The 18279-nt window shown below is 43.8% G+C and overlaps 1 protein-coding gene across 2 annotated transcripts in view; it reads right to left on the bottom strand.

Moving 5' to 3' along the window:
* Positions 1 to 17852, bottom strand: part of rnf38 (ring finger protein 38) — a 72146-nt gene extending 54294 nt beyond the window's left edge. The window contains exons 1-2 of one of the 2 annotated variants that reach the window (XM_084319258.1): positions 17769 to 17852; positions 16123 to 16723 (exon numbers count right to left, since the gene is read on the bottom strand). In XM_084319258.1, coding sequence (XP_084175384.1) covers positions 16123 to 16675 — 553 coding nt within the window. In that variant the 5' untranslated portion in view covers positions 16676 to 16723; positions 17769 to 17852. Of the gene's footprint in view, positions 1 to 16122; positions 16724 to 16913; positions 17036 to 17768 lie in introns of those variants that run through there. The other variant, XM_084319259.1, reaches the window with a different exon arrangement.
* Positions 17853 to 18279: the final 427 nt, after the last annotated feature.

Here is an 18279-nt window from a genome sequence, read left to right as displayed (position 1 = left end):
TGTTAACAGCAGATACTTTCCAGATACGTTACCATCGTCCCGACAGAGCGCTGTTGACGGGGAGCTCTGATGGGTTCGCTTGGTGGTGTTATTAGCATTGAACAGCTAACCGAAAGCTAGCGTTAACCAACGTTAAAGTTTTTGCTTTAACATTACCTTGGCTAAAGTTGGGGCTATTCATAATCCAGCAATAATGGCTGCAGACCTGCAAGCAAAGTACAGCATGTTGGCAAATGAGTATTCCAAGTTAAATCACATTTTCACCAGTAACGTTACAGTCTTTCCATCTACCGGTAGCTCATGCTAGCTAACCTAACGTTAGCTCACGTTAACATCGTCACTGATCGACCACCTCGCGTACACAATTAATGACATGTTGCGGACAGCCATATCGGTGACAATTAGGGATGCTCGATATTGACTTTTTTACCGATACCGATATTCCGATATTGTCCAACTCCAATTTCCGATACCGATACCGATATCAACCGATACCGATATATATGCAGGGTTTCCCCCCAAAAAAACGGAATAATTTCCGGTAACTAATAATTTCACTGGATGCATTCAAAAGGCTTTCTAAATGTAAGCATTATCTGTGCAAAATATGATAATTAAAAAAGTAAAAATGAACATTTTAAACAAACATGCATACTTTTGACAATAAATAAAATAAGAATTGGTTCTTACTTGCTTGCCTGGGTATATAAAGGTTAAATAAATGTTAAAAAAAAAAAAAAAAAAAATGTTATTGTTTTTTTTTTTTTTTTTTTTTTTACCGATACCGATATTTTTCGATATCACATTTTACTGCCGCTATCGGCCGATAATATCGGTCGGCCGATAATATCGGACATCCCTAGTGACAATGTTTAGCTTTTAGTGCCAAATGATAAGAGTCTGAGGCGGAGTCTCAAAAGAGAATGTTGAATATTTATTGTGCAAAAATCTCAACAAAAAAACTGAGCCTTGTGGTAGCAAGTGCAGCAACGAATAATGTCCGTGTGGAACTAATGTGCCAACAACCTTTCCGTGGGTGAACTCATTGAGATAGTTTTCAATTACCGATACTAAATTATAATCTAATCTATACAATCACCTATTGCTGAATAAATACCATTACTTTACAGTTATTACTAAAAAACAGTATATAGAAAACAGTAGCTGTATACAATTTTTTTTTAAGTTTTATAATTTATATAATATTTATTTATTATTATTTTTTTATGCACTGGTATCGGATCAGTATCTGTATCGGCCGATACCTAAAGCTTAGGTATCGGAATCGGATCGGGAAGGAAAAAATGGTATCAGAACAGAACATCTCTAGTTTTAAGTCCTCTTTTAAAGGAAGCAGTGGTCCTCTGAGGTAGTCAGGCGAGCAGAAGGCCCGGTCGCCCATGGTGCTGAGCTTGGTCCTGGGGGATGCCAAGTCCTTGAATGGATGCCACATTCCCAGTGTAATCTCCAAAATGCAGAGGAGCCGATCCGAGCTGATCCCATTTCAGATGGGTGTGGTGAAAGTACGTGTACGTAATATATCATTTTATTCTTAAATATATAAATGTTGTTCTCAAAAAACTATTTCATACATGACATTTTCATATTTTTCACATAAATTGTCCCCAAACTTTGCAAAACTCATTTCTATGTGTGTCCGAAATGTAACTCCAGACAGTTTGATATGTTGAGATTGAATTTTTGCATTGCAATTTGATGCACCCTAGTAGCTACGTTAGCTAGATATTTGGAGGAGAGAGAGAGGGAGGGAGAAAGGGCTCAGCCTCTCGCTCACCTGGGGCATGTGTATTTAGTTGCAACGCTGTAAGTTATCTTTGTGGTGCAGCCACTTTTATGGCGCACCGTCAAGTATTTAAAAAGGAGAACCACTCAAATTTGAATGTTGTTTCCAGGGAACAAAATAAGCACCCGCCAAGCGCCAAATGCGTGTAGATTTAAGGTTTGGCGAGTAAAAATGAGAGGTCTAGTGTAGTTCATATCGATACTCTTATTTTGAAAATCCTGTGCGGGTCTCATTTCCCCCCCAAGAGCAGCTCCAGTCATAATATCTATGACGGCCGCTCCGCTCCGGCAGCTAGCAACGTTCGGTTCATATGATACTCTTATTTTGAAAAACCCTGTAGCAACTCCGCGATCATATCGGCCCAGTCCTTGCGGTCTGCTCGCAAGCAGAGCAGCGCTACACAGCAGTGCGCCTACACGTCCCGATATAAGTCTGTGGTGTTTTTTTTCTTCTCACAACGGGTCAAATGCATCTACATGCTTTGCACCGTCGGCATTCCTTTATGCCCACATCGCCCGAAATGAATGTTTATGTACCATTACAAAAACTACAACGTTAGCGTAAGCTAACAAGCTAATCCTGATCAGAGGCAGAGGCGCAGAGCCATAGAGAACAGCAGACACAGTGTGGACTGGGGAAAGGGAAATGGGGGGGGGGGGGGCACTCCCCTTCCCTGTGTGTGTGCTAAGGCTGAGCCCGAACCCTGTTTTTAGGGTTCGAACGTTCGCCAGGGTTTATCGAACGAACGTTTGAACGTTCGTTTTTTGTAAATTTTTTAATAAAGACATTTTTTTATTAAATTTTTTTTTATATAATTTTTTTCGTTTTGTGGCATTAACGTTATATAGTTAGTGTTACACGTTCAATAACAGGTATTCACTCTTGGTCGACGGGAAGGAGAGAGGCGCGCGCCTCGGCTCCTTCCACCGTCTACCTCGGAACGGGGGATGGCAGAGAGACAGAGAGACACCGGCGCGGGGGTCCCGCCGGGCTCCCAACACGCCTGCCGCCTCGGCCAGAGTTGTTTCCAACGCAACCACCTCCCGCCATGAAGCTCGCGCTCCGTGGCCGAAAAAGGCTGGTATTCATTAATGATCCTTCCGCAGGTTCACCTATGGAAACCTTGTTACGACTTTTACTTCCTCGGCGGGGAGCTAACGCTACGTTAATGCTTCTCTCAAGCAGATCAATGGCGGCATTGCCGGAAGTAAAAAAAATAATAAACGCTTGCCGATTGGTGGTAACAGCAGAGGCGGGTGCAAGCGGTGTGACGTAATTGGCAGAATCGCCTGTCATTCAATCAAAATTGTTCTATTGCATTGGTTGAGACTAGAGCTCTGGTTGAGTATCCAGCAACAGCCCGGCAGAGACCATACTGGTTGAGCCGAGCGACTCGGGGGACGCGCCGCTTCACATCGCCTCACCGTCGTTGCGCCTGCTTTATTTTTTTTCACCGAACGTTCGAACCCATTAATTAAAGTCCGAATGTCAGCTTAACGAACGAACGTTCGAACGTTCGGGCTCAGCCTTAGTGTGTGCGTGCGTGCGTTTGGAAAGACGATGAAGTCACTAGTCAGGACTCAGGACAAGAGTATATTATAGTAAACTGAGGATTACTGAGGATGGACAGATAATGTTGATATTAAAATATAAAAAAGTTTCGAGAGGAGTGGAAGTTTGAAGACAGACTACAATATGATGCGGGGGTGGTGAGTTGAAACAGTGTGTGTGTGTGTGTGTCCCGACCCCACTTCTATGTTTCAATAAATTATTTGCATTTAAAACTATTAACGCCGACTCATTCCTTCAGTCCATTCAAAATTATGCTAATAGTCCTTATGTTGTTTATGATATTAATTGAAAATAGCATAGGAGAGTATTATATAGTAATAATTAATAACACATGGCGATATACTAAAAAGCTATTTATAATTTTTGGCTGGTAAAAAATCTGCCTGGCGGGTAGTTTTTCAAATCTACCAGCCAAATGGCTGGTAAGTCAAAAAGTTAAGTTTGTTCTAGAGTTGTTCCGATACCGATACCGGTATCGGAAATGCCGCCGATACTGCCTAAAATGCTAGTATCGGTATCGGCGAGTACACGTAAATTCTAGCCTCCGATCCCATGATGTAATTTATCTCCTGCCGAGTCCTGCGGAGAGTGAGGATTATAAAATGAACATGTTTTAAAGTGTGATGCTGTGTCATTTTAACAGCAGATACACTTTCTTAAATTCCATTGTCCCCGACAGTGTGGGGAGCTCGGACGGGAATCGGGATGTGTTTGGCTGGTGTTATGATAGCATTAGCTGGAAAGATAGCTAGTTGGAACAAATCAGATGATCGCCTGTCCTTTCTCCAGGACCTAACACTGTCCGTGACCGTCTATCAACAATAATGCACCACGTCCCACGGTGAATTGTATTTAAGTTAAGTAGCTACGGACTAGCGTTAGCTGACTATTACTAACGTTCTCTTAATGTCGATGCGGGAAGGCGAGCTAGGTCAGTTAGCTTAGCTTGATAACGTTACCGTGTCTAAAGTTGGTGCTATTCACATAATCCAGCAATAATGGCTGCAGACCTGCAAGCAAAGTACAGCAAGTGCCAAAGGATAAGAGTCTGAGGCGGAGTTTCAAAAGAGAATGTTGAATATTTATTTTGCATCAAAAATCACAACATGAACGTTCTATCTGCCACTAGCTTACAGCAGCGTTTCCGTTAGCCGGTAATTACCGGTATTTGACTGGCAAAATCTGTTGAAGTCCGACAAATTTAATCTCTCCGGTCATAGTGTCCGGTGAAAATAGTTCCCTCTGGGCACAGTTTGATTATTTGAATTGTATTTGGATGGGCTGGAGTTGGGTGGCCTATGCGATGAACGAAACAATCATTGCGTTTGTTGTCGTTGCTTCGCTCAGCGAGAGCTTGCTGCTGGATTTGCGGAAGGCATGCAGCTGCAGACCCACAGAACCCACCAGCTTTGCTGGCACAGTGCGGTCCCCAGACCTGGAAAGCTGCTCTGCGGGTCTGCAGCTGGATGCTTCTTGCAAACTAACTGCGGCGCTCGCGCTGATATTGTTGGACCGGCTGCTTGGTGGAGCAACGATGAAACGAATGTAATGAATCGTTCGTCGCATGGGCTATTTAATTTTGGCCTGTTTTGGTACGGTTCGGGTGGTCAAGTTGTGCTTGGAGGGAGTTGTTTTCACCGGACATTATGACCAGCACCAAGTCGTTGGGACTAGGTGGAGATATACATCACGCAAACCCACGATAATGTTGCCGTCTCTCTGCCAAATTTCTCAGTTCTTCGCTTGATATAATTAATACAAATGTCCAATATAACGGAATTCGTTAGCTCATAAATGTGATTATAACAGACTGCTGTTTATTAATGTCGGGCCGACTGCCCACAGACACAGGTCTATTTGATTTAAAGTCGGCAGCAGCACGGAGTCTCTGGACTTATTTTATTTGGAATATAATGACTGTATACGCAAAAGTAGCCTAGCTTTAAGTTAAAATATTATAAATCTACATGCCTTGAGGATGTCATTCTTTATATAGCCTGTTGTTTTTAAGCTCAATAAACTCTGACCGGAATTTCTCTCATTTGACCGGTAGATAAAAATCTACCGGACCCCGAGACCGGCAACAACCCTGGCTTACAGACTGAATAAGGTAACAACCCTGGCTTACAGACTGAATAGGGTATATCTGCAGAGCCACTGAGTAGCGAGTGCAACACCGTTTAATGTCCGTGTGGATCATTGGAGTAGGGTATATCTGCAGTGCTGCAGCCCATACTCATTGATTAATGATACTAATACAAATCTATTAGGGATGCCCCGATCACGTTTTTTGCCACCGATACCGATCACCGATCGTCGTGAGCCATATCGGCCGATACCGATACCGATCGTTTTTGATTAAACTTTTTTTTTAACTTGTTTTATGTAATTTTTTTAATTTTTAATTTTTTTTTTATAAAATATATATATTATATAATTAGACTTGTACTTGTATTATCTGCGAGACATCGCCACCACGCAACAAGCTCCACTGTCTGTGTGTACTCGAGTAGCCTCCAGCTACGGCCAGGATTCTCCGGAGCTGCAGCTGGACCCTATACTCGAGTAGCCTCGAGCTACGGCCAGGATTCTCCTGCACTGCAGCTGGACCCTATTGGTATAACGTTACCGTGGTCATATCACATTCAACATGCCCTCAGCTCGAATATGCGTCGAATCAGTGTTATAAGACATTGATATCAGGAGCTATCTGTAGCAAATGCTAGCCGGATATATAACGTTAATATTTAGTATATTTTAGTTCAATGGGACATTTCGTTTTGAACAGTGAACTAACTTGCGCTAACGTGAGCTAACAGAGCTATCATACACGTCTCTACTAGACTATTGCTGGAGCATTTGTTGATATCATGAGCTATCAGTAGCTAGCTAGATACCGTTCGGTTAGACAATGCCTCATCATGTATTAAACTAAAAGTGAATAGTTGACTGGGTCATTTTGTAACGGTAGCTAACATTAGCTCATGGAGGTCCCGTCCCAATAGACTAGACTAGATCCGTGTTTACATGCGTGCGGGAGGGGCTGGACTCGAGAGCAGACGCGCAGCACTGTGTGCAGCTCCCGGTGTGATCGGTTTTGACGATCGGCGAAAATAAAGCATTATCACCGATCGCATATTTATACTGATTATCGGTCGATAACGATCGGTGGCCGATCGATCGGGGCATCCCTAAAATCTATACAATCACCTGTTGTTGAATAAATACCATACGTTCTAGTTATTACTAAAAAACAGTATAACAGTATCTGAAAAAAAAAAAAAACGTATAATTTATATAATTTTTTTTTAATTTTTTTTTTTATGCACTGGTATCGGATAGATATCGGTATCGGCCGATACCCAAAGCTTAGGTATCGGAATCGGATCGGAAAGGGAAAAATGGTATCGGAACATCTCTAGTTTGTTCCCTGGTTGTTTCCATGGCCTAAGACCGTTCAATCAATATGTGTGAACATGAGCTACTCTCTCCCTCAAAAGACAGAAACCAGAGAAGTAAGAATGAAACTTGTGATGTCATCAAGTATAAAGTATAAAATCTGGAGCCGCTCTATTGACAATGAATGGGAGTGTTTGTTTTCTTTATTATATTCTGAAACAGAAAATGTATCCATCAACTCGGAACATCTCCCTGGGTGCTCTGTGTCATCTAGAAATTATTACCCAATTCATTGTCTATGCTATGGAGCAGCTTCAGACTTTATACTTAATGACATCACAAGTTTGAGTTTTAGCACTCTAGTCATTTTCACTCATATTTTTGTACCACTATAGACCAGAAGAATAACATGTATGGATTCTGAAATTGGGCGTAGCTCCCCTATAAGTTACTGACATTCTGAGCCGCGTTTATACTGTAGCCATGTATTCAAGTTACCGACATTCTGAGCCGTGTTTATCTGTAGCCATCTATGTTAGCTAAGTATTTACCGGTAAGTTAGACATAAGGGATGTCCCGATCACGTGATTTTCCGAAGATCGGGATCGACAAAAAAAGATTTTTTTTTCAACAAACATGACCATGTTCACGTCTTAAACTCATACTGAGGCCTTAGTTTTGGTTTTAAATTGCATATCATCATTCATTTATTTATTGTCACACAGAGCAGAAGAATTTTGCCAAAACAAACCAATAGTACATTTACATTTACATTTAGTCATTTAGCTGACGCTTTTATCCAAAGCGACTTACAAGTTCTGTGCGACAAGACAGCAAGAAGGGTATAACTCTATCAGCTGAGTAACAATGTTCATCAAAGTGTTGCGTGTTACAGTGTAGGTTAGTTTATTAGGACAAGTGCATGACATTAAGGTTAGTCGGGGTTAGATTTTTTTTTTTTTAATCATTTCAGATAATGGTTGAAGAAGTGAGTCTTTAGTCGACGGCGAAAGATTGGACGGGATTCGGCTGTCCTAACTGGGATGGGTAGTTCATTCCACCATTGTGGGGCAAGGACTGAGAATAGGCGGCTTCTCTTTGATGACCCTCCGGGAGCTTGCAGAACGGCCGAACAGTCTCAGACCCAAATTTAAAAAAAATAATGTTATCCCAATTTCTCACACTACATTCACCCTGAATGTTGACGTTATCCAGGTGAAAAGTTAACTTCATTCAAGCGAGGCATTGCAATCCTTGACATAAATCTAGGGATGCACCGAATGGGAAATTCTTGGCCGAAAAAAGATACCGAAAACAGTTGGCCGAAAACCAAATGCCGAAAGGCCAAAAATGATTCATAGAATAGAATTTTTTTTTACCAATGTTGTGGAACATTATGATTATGGAAAAATATGATTATGGCTAAACTTAACTTAAATAATAAAGAATCACTATTATGGGTCCATAAAACATTTATTCAGCACTTCTGAATGCATACAGCACATTAATTCCATCTTTTCTCTGGCTGCCATGGCGGACATCTGTGCTCTCTTGACTCGGCACAGTAGACGCGCGACGTGTATGCTCGAGAATAGGGATGCCCCGATCACGTTTTTTGCCACCGATACCGATCACCGATCGCCGTGAGCCATATCGCCCGATACCGATCCGATACCGATCGTTTGATTAAAAGAAATTAAATTTTATTTTATATAAAAAAAAAAAAAAAAATTATAAAATATATATATTATATAATTAGACTTGTACTTGTATTATCTGCGAGACATCGCCACCACGCAACAAGCTCCACTGTCTGTGTGTACTCTAGTAGCCTCCAGCTACGGCCAGGATTCTCCGGAGCTGCACCTGGGCCCTATACTCGAGTAGCCTCGAGCTACGGCAAGGATTCTCCGGCGCTGCAGCTGGACCCTAGTATTGGTATAACGTTAAATCACATTCACAAGCCCTCAGCTCGAATACGCATCGAATCAGTGTTATAAGACATTGATATCAGGAGCTATCTGTAGCTACTGCTAGCCGGATATATAACGTTAATACAACGCCTCAGTGAATTATTTAGTTCAATGGGACATTTCGTTTTGAACAGTGAACTAGCTTGCGCTAACGTGAGCTAACAGCTAACAGGTATCATACACTCTACTAGACTTTGTGGAGCGTTTGTTTATGTCAGGAGCTATCGGTAGCTGGCCAGCTAGATACCGTTCGGTTAGACAATGCCTCATCATGTATTAAACTAAAAGTGAATAGTTGACTGGGTCATTTTGTAACGGTAGCTAAGCTAACGGTAGCTCATGGAGCCGCCGTCCTCCCGTGTCCCATCCCACTAGAGTAGACCACTACTAGACCCGTGTTTACATGCGTGCTGGAGGGATGAGCAGACGCCGCACCACCCGGTGTTGAAACAGAACTCAGCGACAGCGAGTGAAATCGGTTTTGACGCTCAGCGAAAATAAAGCATTATCACCGATCACCGATCGCATATTTATACTGATTATCGGCCGATAACGATCGATGGCCGATCGATCGGGGCATCCCTACTCGAGAAAGATTATATTATCAACGACAGACCGCGTCAATGTGAGAACCACTATCCCCCCCCCCTCTCGCTCTGAATAATATGCATATTAGATTAACCGTTAATTAATATTAGTGATTAACCGCGACGGGCATATAGTAAATAAGGATGTTAAAGACGCATTTATTGGACGCGTTGCGCGCAGAGTTTACATAGAAACAGCACGACTCCCGACAGCGCGACATCTTCTGTTTCGGTATTATATTTTTGGTGAAAAAAACTCTTTCGGTAGCCGAAATTTCGGTGCATCCCTACATAAATCATTTGATTGATTTTCAAAGGAAATGCGTTTGGGTCTGAGAGTGTGGCTGGTCTGCCGTTCTGCAGCTGGATACTATAGGTTTGTTTTGGCAAAATTCTTCTGCTGTGTGACAATAAATAAATGGATGATATGAAATTTAAAACCAAAACTAAGGCCTCAGTATGAGTTTAAGACGTGAACATGGTCATGTTTGCAGAATAAAAAAATGTATATATATATTATTTTTTTTGATCGGATCGGGAAAGATCGGTATTGGTAGATACTCAGAATCACATGATCGGGATCGGGAGCAAAAAACGTGATCGGGACATCCCTAATTCTAAGCCATGTTTATACTGTAGCTATGTTAGATAAGTATTTAAGTTATTGATGTTCCAAGTCGTGTTTCGCTATTTGGAGGAGAGACGGGCGTGGCATGTCCTTGTTTTTATTATTCGGACACGGAATGTTATGTATTGTAAACTACATTGTAGGCCCAGTGAAGCTATATTTCTAACCCTCAGACAGTGTTCCATTAGCACCGCTTCCCCTCTGAGGAAGTGTGGTCATTCAGTTCAGAAAATGCCTTTTCTGAGATAAAAATCTATGAATTTTGAAGTGACGAATAGCAAAAAGGACATGAATCCATAATCCATCCTCGTACTGCAGAACGTGTATCAATGTCTTTTAGGCCTATTTATATAACATAGACTAGATTAGCTAGCTTATGTTTATCTGACTGCAACACACACACAGACAGACAAACACCTTAGCTCCCCACCCCGCCCCCTCAACACATGCACACTTCACACCCCGACGCTGAGCAGAGTTGAGTAACATGCTGGCACACAGCCTTAAAATAGGCTGCATGTTCCGCGTGCCGAGACATTACCTGCCTAACACAGCTTCATAGAGACGTTACCTGCCTAACGCAGCTTCATAGAGACATTACCTGCCTAATGCAGCTTCATAGAGACATTACCTGCCTAACGCAGCTTCATAAGAGACATGACCTGCCTAACGCAGCTTCATAAGAGACATTAAAAATACAATTAATTTACTTACTAAATCTTGGTCCTCATCTGTATGTTTGTATTTATCTTACCATGTTAGAATGAATAAAACTTAAGACAAACCTATGATTCGACGAAGAGGCACAGCCCTGCAAATGCTGAATATGCTGACTGTCGAGTTACAGGATAAAACAAGTGAAGGTCTTGTCTGTACCCCTGGCTGGTGAGAACCCACTCATCAACAGGGAGAAGAGCTCTCAGCTCTCCCTCTCCCGCTTGCTCTTACATAGTTTGTGTTGTGGATAACGAATAACTTAATCAAGTCAAATGGATCCGGTTAATACGATTTATTAGCCAGATTGATCAATACATTACAAGATAATTAGAGATATGGCTGTGTGTGTCCCATTCTAGGTTACAGCTACAAGACCCGGAAATCTAACACAGAATGACGAGGGAAGGACTCCTTTATAAGTAGGAGGGGGAGGCCCATAGGATGGGTCAAATGGAAGAGAGGGGAGGGGTTAAAGACATATTCTCTGAGGGGCTGAGGTAGGATGAAGAGAAGAGCTCTATATTTCCTCCACATTTGCTTACACCAATACCCTCATGACGTCCCTTCCAGTCAGTCAGCCTTAAACTGTGAAACTCCCTCACTTCCTGTCGCTACAACTCCCTTCCTCCATAGCCAATTCGCTCTCTCCCTCCTCCTCCTCCTCTCGACCTCGCCGACTCTCCCCACCACCAGTCCTACCCGACTCACCCCACCACCAGTCGTCTTTCTCAAACCAGCCTCCCTCTCACACATATAATCCTCCCTCTTCCTGCCTCCCATTTCCCTTCTGCAACACCCCCCCCCTCAAGACTTTTCTTGCACTATTTTTTCCTCACATCCTGGCTCTCACTCCTCTCGCTCTCTCTGGAGCTCTTCTTGAAGCCAGGTCAAAGCACGTCCTTCAGAGTTGTGCTATTTTGAGGTCAAACCCCAGCGTTCCCTCGTCTTGACCAAAGTGCCTGCTTTTTGTTTACTGGGAGGAGCCTCAGAGCCGCGAGAGTGAACCCCCACATGCCCCCAAAACAGTATCTGTAGCATGGCAGTGGGGTTACCGGGGCAACGGGACAAAAGGAACATAAAAACAAAGTGTGTGTGTTTCCCCTCTTGTTTTAGACGGAGGAGGAGAGAGGAGGAGACAGAAGTAAGAGTGGAGGGATTAGAGGAGGAGTGGAGGAGAGAAGCGTCCCGTCTCTCCGCTGCACTGAAAGATCCATTAAAACGATCCCTCCTTCAGACAAAAGCGAGGGAGGAGGACAGAGAGGATGACCAGGGGGAGGAAAGAAGGAAGGGAGGGGGGGGGGGTCATAGAAAGAGGGGGGTGGGGGGTGGGGTGAGACCCGAGAGGATAGGCTGTATCAACAGAGACAGGCAGGCAAGGCCCTGTGAAGAGGGGGAGAGAGAAACAGAGATATGAAGAGGAGGGGTGTGTGGAACACAGGCAAGGAGGATGAAATGGTAGAGGATAATGTATTAGGAATCAGGCAGAACGAGATGAGAGAGAGAGTAACTGGAGGAGGAGGAGACGGGGGGAGGGAGGAGAGGAGCACATCATTAGCTTTCATGCCCAACGCAGGTGACTGGCGTGGGAAGAATAGACCGAGCCTCAATCCTTCTCTCCCTCTTCCACACAGGGCCTGTTAGGGGGGGGGGGGCTGTTCTCATAAGAAAGGTGTGTAGTGGCGTGAAAATCCTAACTAGCCTCGCCAGCTGCCTTGCTCTTGTTAGAAAGAATATTCCATAGAACTCAAACCAAGGCCTGGCATGTTATTAGGAACAACGTTGTAGCCTTCCTTTTTCAGTAGACAAGACTTGCATGTTCAGATCAAGTACAACACTTTTATGGCGCTTCACTTTTTCATTCTGATGTTTACATTCTGTAGGACGCACAGGGGATATAATCAAACATGTAGGGCCTACATGCTAACATACACACACTATACGTCTCCTGTGGTGGGACTACTATTCTTGTATATGGTGCAATTTCCAGTCTGACTCAAACTAGACTTGTGCATGTGAGGAATCCCTAGCCTGTTCCTCTCCCCTCTGGATCGAAACCCATTTGGATGGAAATACAATACAGACATTCTATCAGTTCTACATGTCATATAGCCACCGTTCCATTGAGCCAGAAGACAGTGCAGAGGCAGGACGGTGGGTCACACTCGACTCGAGAGGAACCCAAAAGGTTGCTGGTTCAACTCCCTGGTTGCCAGGTTGGTGCTGGGAGGCCCATGCCGGGTGATATCCATGTTTATCCTTTGTCCCTATTCGGTTTCTCTGTACTACTAATTAGGGTTGGGTACCTTTCACATTTGAACCGATACCAGTACCTGTGAATCGATACCGGTACCTTTTTTCTGTACTTTAGTCTCTAAAATGTAATCTACCTACCTCAGCTGTGAAAAAAAAAATCCAAACTTCAAATAACCACACTTTCGACCGTTTTCGGCTTGCCATTGCCCCGACTGCTTTGTTGTTTAATCAAGTCACATCCTAGGTAAGCGTATATTGTGCGTGTGAACGTTGACGTTCTTTTAAAGTAATAAAACAAAATTTACAGTACCGACATGTGGCACCGACAGATCTCATGTGAATCGTACTCTGTAGTACCGACGTAATTCGGTAGGTAGTAGGTACTAGTAGGTACCTAATTCGGTAGCCATCCCTACTACTAATGCCATCCCTCGTTTATCTGCCGTTCCCTGCCTCAGCACTCACAGCTTGGTTTCCCCACTGCCCAACACGCCTATACACAGCTAGACCTACGACACAGGCACTGCTAGGCAACCTGCAGGCTGGGAGTCCAGAAAAAGCCTTTCTTTGTGTTTGTGTGTTTGTGTGTGTGTGTTCAGCTGCAGAGGACTTTCTTTGACGCTCACTCTCCCAGACAGGTATTTCCAGTCTTTCTCGGCTACCATCTCTCCCTTTCTTTCTCTCCCTCCCACACATACACTACCACCACCAAAAGAGACATAGCTTTTTGTTTTGTATTTAGGTTTGCACAATAACAAGTAAGATCGAGCCCCTTGGTCCAGAGCCATGAGCAGACATGGGCCTAATCCTAGGCTGGCCACATACAAACATTGTTTGTCCAAGGAAAGCAACAGTTGTGATTGGAGGATCAAGAAAGGAGGGCAGGGTTTGAGATAAGTCCATTCCACTTCAAAAACAGAATTCAAATTGTTATCCCAACAAAAAGGTCTAAGAAAGCGTTTCTTAAAACTATGGCTTGTGACCTAAAAAGGGTCACGGACCTTTTGGGTCACCATTATGACGAGTATTATCACAAGTAGATTGTGGTCCTTGGTCGAGGTTGCTCAGGTTTGTGGCTTTTGACTGATAATGTTGAAGATAAGATATTCCTTTATTGATCCACTTGGGGAAATTGAGGTGTCATAGCAGCATGGGGGAGGGGAGGTACATGTATGGGTAGGGTAATAGAAATTCATAAATATAGCCAATACAATTAGATTTAAATATAGAAATCTGAGAAAAATAAATATAATTAGGCTAACTCCTCTGAATAAAAAAATATGAACCTTGGATCAAAGTACAATATACAATAAGAGAACACATGGTTTGAAGCAGTGATCTAATTTTTTTCTTGTTGTCCTCCCCTGGGTTGTTTATGAGACTTACTTTGTTTATACTGCTTATTTTGTTTAAGCTGAATATTTATACAAATTGAAGAGCTTGGGTATCAAATGTCATTGACTATGTGAATCAAGTATATATCGTATGATCAATGCAATGTTCACTAGGAGAAAAAATAATAATAAAATACATTTTAAGTAATGGATGGGAACAGTACTATGCCCCAGGTACCGGTACTGAAAAAGTTGCATCTGTGCATCCCTAGCTACAACTTAGCCAAAATTATCCTTAACATGTCACCCTGAAGTTTAGCTATTTTCCCCCCAAACGATTTGATCTGTTGGAGGATTTCAATCTGCTCCGAGCTCACAAAATATTTACTAACTTTACACTTATGTTTTTTCTTACATCTTACAGATGAGTCTGTGGGCTTCATGCCCCCCTCCCCAGTGGAGGGCGGTAGACCATGACAGACTGACTGATTTCCCCTCTCGAGTGGCCTGCTAGGTGTGCTTTCAGCTTTAATGAGCTTTCCCATGGTGTCTCCAGTCTGAAACTCTAGCTCCGCTGTTTCTATGCAGCCAGGTTCACTGCACCGTTTGCAGTAAGAGAACGTCTTCACCTGGCACTCCACACACAAGACTGTTGACTTACAGTCTATGGTACCGATATTTTTAGAGAAGCATACTTGTTACACAAACTGCCCCCACCACCATCTCTCTCTCTCTCTCTCAAACCAAAATATGCCCCATGAACATTGGCTAAACGCACGCATATTAACACACGAAGGCCATGTCTGACCCCTTCATATGAATATGAAAATCCTTTGTGTGAAACTATGAGAAACAAAAGTAATCTCCCCTCGCTTTCCTATTCATAGCCCCCCTTTCTCTGCAGACTAAAGCCCTGTGCATCTTCGCAGCAAGATCCATGCAGTTGTCACTTTGCCTGTGCCTACACAAGATAGTAGGGGTGTAACGGTACACAAAAACCACGGTTCGGTGCGTACCTCGGTTCGGTACAGGTTTTCGGTACAGTGGGGGAAAGTTTGGCTTTCCATGTTCCACTCAGGGGTGATGTAGTGTGCACTGCAGTAACTAATTGTACTTGTAGGGCTGTCAATGAATATTCTATATTGAAATTAATAATCTAGTTTTGAATTCAATTCTGCACACAAAAATAAGTTCTGCACCTGTCGTGCGTTCGTTAGTGGTTATAACGTACCGCTGTATTCGTTCGGTACACAGCCGTACTGAACCTTAGGTCCAGTACTGAAACGGTTCGGTATGGATATGTGTACCTTTACACCCCTACAAGATAGTGTCTACATTTACAACCCGACAGATTCAGACCTGCATCTCACACACACACAATAATGCCTTTCGACATTTGGTTTGAGTAGAACAAGACATGCCACAGGCTCTTCAAGACACAAAGTCTTTGAGCGACTAACTATTCACAGCAGTTCAGTGAGCTCAAGGCGACCCATAACCACATCACAGGCTGCTGTTGTTCATATACCTACAGTATGTGTTAACTGTGTGCAGGACATGCAGGCTGCAGCTCTGTGGTAAGCACATAAAACACCCTGTCTAATTAGAATAGAGCTAATGCGTTCACACACACTCCAGCCCCCCCCCCCCTATATTACCATGCCAACCCCGATAGACCCCATCCCCCCTAGACGCCTTACCCCCGTACATTAAAACAGCTTGACTTCTCTCTAGTAGGCTGGGTATGTCTTTAGCGGCTTTGAAAAGTCAAAGTAATGAAAGCAGTGTTCCCTAAGCTTACTGGGTCAAGGGGAAAACCATAGACACAAACACACTTCCAGGTGAGGAGATTTACCTGCAGCCGTCACGCGGTGCGCTCCAGGCGGCGCCGAAAGCCTATGAAAGCCGGGGGAGCCGATGGCTCCAGGGGCTCGTTGCTGGTTCTCCGAGTGGCTGCCGTGAGCTCCGAGCGGTGCACACCCAGTGTTGTGCTGCTGCTGTTGGTGGTGGTTAGATCCCATTATTCCGTTACCGGTTATTCCAGTAGCGTTCCCACCGCCGTACTGCTGGTAGTATCCAGACCGGGAACGTGATCGAGTCCTCGGGGGCTCCATGGCCATTTGGTGGGGTTGGTGGTGATGGAGGGGGTGGAAAAGGAAAGAGGAGGACGTGGGAGGGGATTGCGGCGGAGAGCCGCTGGTGGATCCGGGTTGTAGAAAGCTATAGCTGTAGCCCCCGAGTCCTCTGCCCCCCTCCGCGCCCCCGTATTCTGTCCGCTCCGGCGACTCCTGCGCCCCCGCCTCGTCGAATAAATCAGCCCCTTTAGGAACGGGCTCCGGGGTGGCGGGCAGCCGAGGGTAGATTCTGGGCTCTTGAGTCGTTGGTTGTCCAGTGGCTGCGATTGGCATTTCCTTTCGGGGGATTTCCTCTTTTCTACCCGTTTTCTCTCTATTTGACTGTTAAAAAAAACACAAAAGTCGTAGTGAATATAAATAAAGACTACAATTGAAAACCCCGGACCATAACACAAACGGGCGGTGTGACTTAAACAACGATGAGGTAGAACTTTAAGTTAAAGAAAACACTTCGTTACACTATATAACGTTACATTAATTTCATCACATTAATAAGTTAACTATATCTTACCAGAAGTTTGTTGGCAAACAACCCACCACAACAGAAAAACACAGCACAACAGTCCAAACACGGCTGAGCAAGTGATCTCTTAGCAGAAATATAAGCGATTGAGTGACACAATTATATTCAACTCCACCATGAAGCGACCTTTACTCACTCCGAGTTTTTTTTATACAGAAAGCAGTTGAAATAGACCCGTAAATATAACACACAGCACAGCACTACTCCCGTCCTTTAGGTCCATAACAAGCCAGGAGGCACGCCATGGCTACCAGCTAGCTAGCACTAGCTAGTGTGCGCACTGCGCATAGCAAACGGGTGGCAACCTGGTTATAAATGTGTTTATTCTAACGTCCCATAAGAGTGTAATGTTGCCCGATAGCTCATTCACAACAGTGTTTATCTCCGCGCCCGAGTTTCGGGCAACTTTCGGCACTTTTGCGGCTATTTAAACTAGTTTAACCAGTCTGCGTAAGTAACGTCGATCGCTTTTTAGCTGGCCAGCCTTTCTCTCTACCAACCAACCCCTCCTCCTCCCGGATCACAGCAGCCACCCACACGCCTCGACTCCCTTTAAACGGCTCGGTCCATAGCTAGTCATACAAATAGATCGGTGGGTTAATAATACAAACTTAAGTCTGGGCGAATTCGTCCGCGAAATGGTGGCTAAGCGAGGTTCCCCTCGTTGATAAAGGGACAACAACACAAGTCAAAGCACACAGGAATGGATCAAAAGTGGTCAACCTCAAATTACAAAGAAAGAAGAACACGGCGAAAATTAACGCGAGCTATACAAGAAGAAGGACCCGCCTCGGTTGAAAATATGACCATGTATCGACGTAACTAGTTTTTAGAACAACTTACCGTTCAACGCGCTTTCTCTCCCACTGTACTCCTGACTCGGATCTGTCGATAATAATAATGTTGTGTGTGTCGCTCCTCGGTGTCAGCAGCGTTAATGTGACAGACCGTCCAACGCTCCTCAAGTACGATCTCAATCAGACCGAGCGTATCGAAACCAGAACAACGTAAAGCGCTCCCAGCTGCTTCCTCCTCACACACACCGTATTATTGGGGCATATAAGACCACGGAACGGCGATCGTCGAGTTTAATCGTGAGCTACTTATAGTTTTGCGTTAGTCTACTATGCATTCATAAATACAGGGTATGGGAGTAGTGTGGGTGAGGATCGGTACTCGATTAGTGTAGCCTGGGCTGGTAAAGCAGAGGCACTAGGCTAAAGGGGGGGGTTAAATTATTTATTTAGCTACAAACATCAAACCTTCCCATTGCAGCTGTTTCGTTTTGAGCCCGAGTTCCTTTTAAAAATAAATATTCGCTGTGTTTGCAAAAGTGTTCAACATTTTGCGATAA

The sequence above is a fragment of the Notolepis coatsorum genome (assembly GCF_963971535.1).
Source record: "Notolepis coatsorum genome assembly, chromosome: 7".
Taxonomy (NCBI): domain Eukaryota; kingdom Metazoa; phylum Chordata; class Actinopteri; order Aulopiformes; family Paralepididae; genus Notolepis; species Notolepis coatsorum.
Note: the sequence above shows the minus strand (reverse complement) of the source record. Positions and strands in the feature narration are given on the sequence as shown.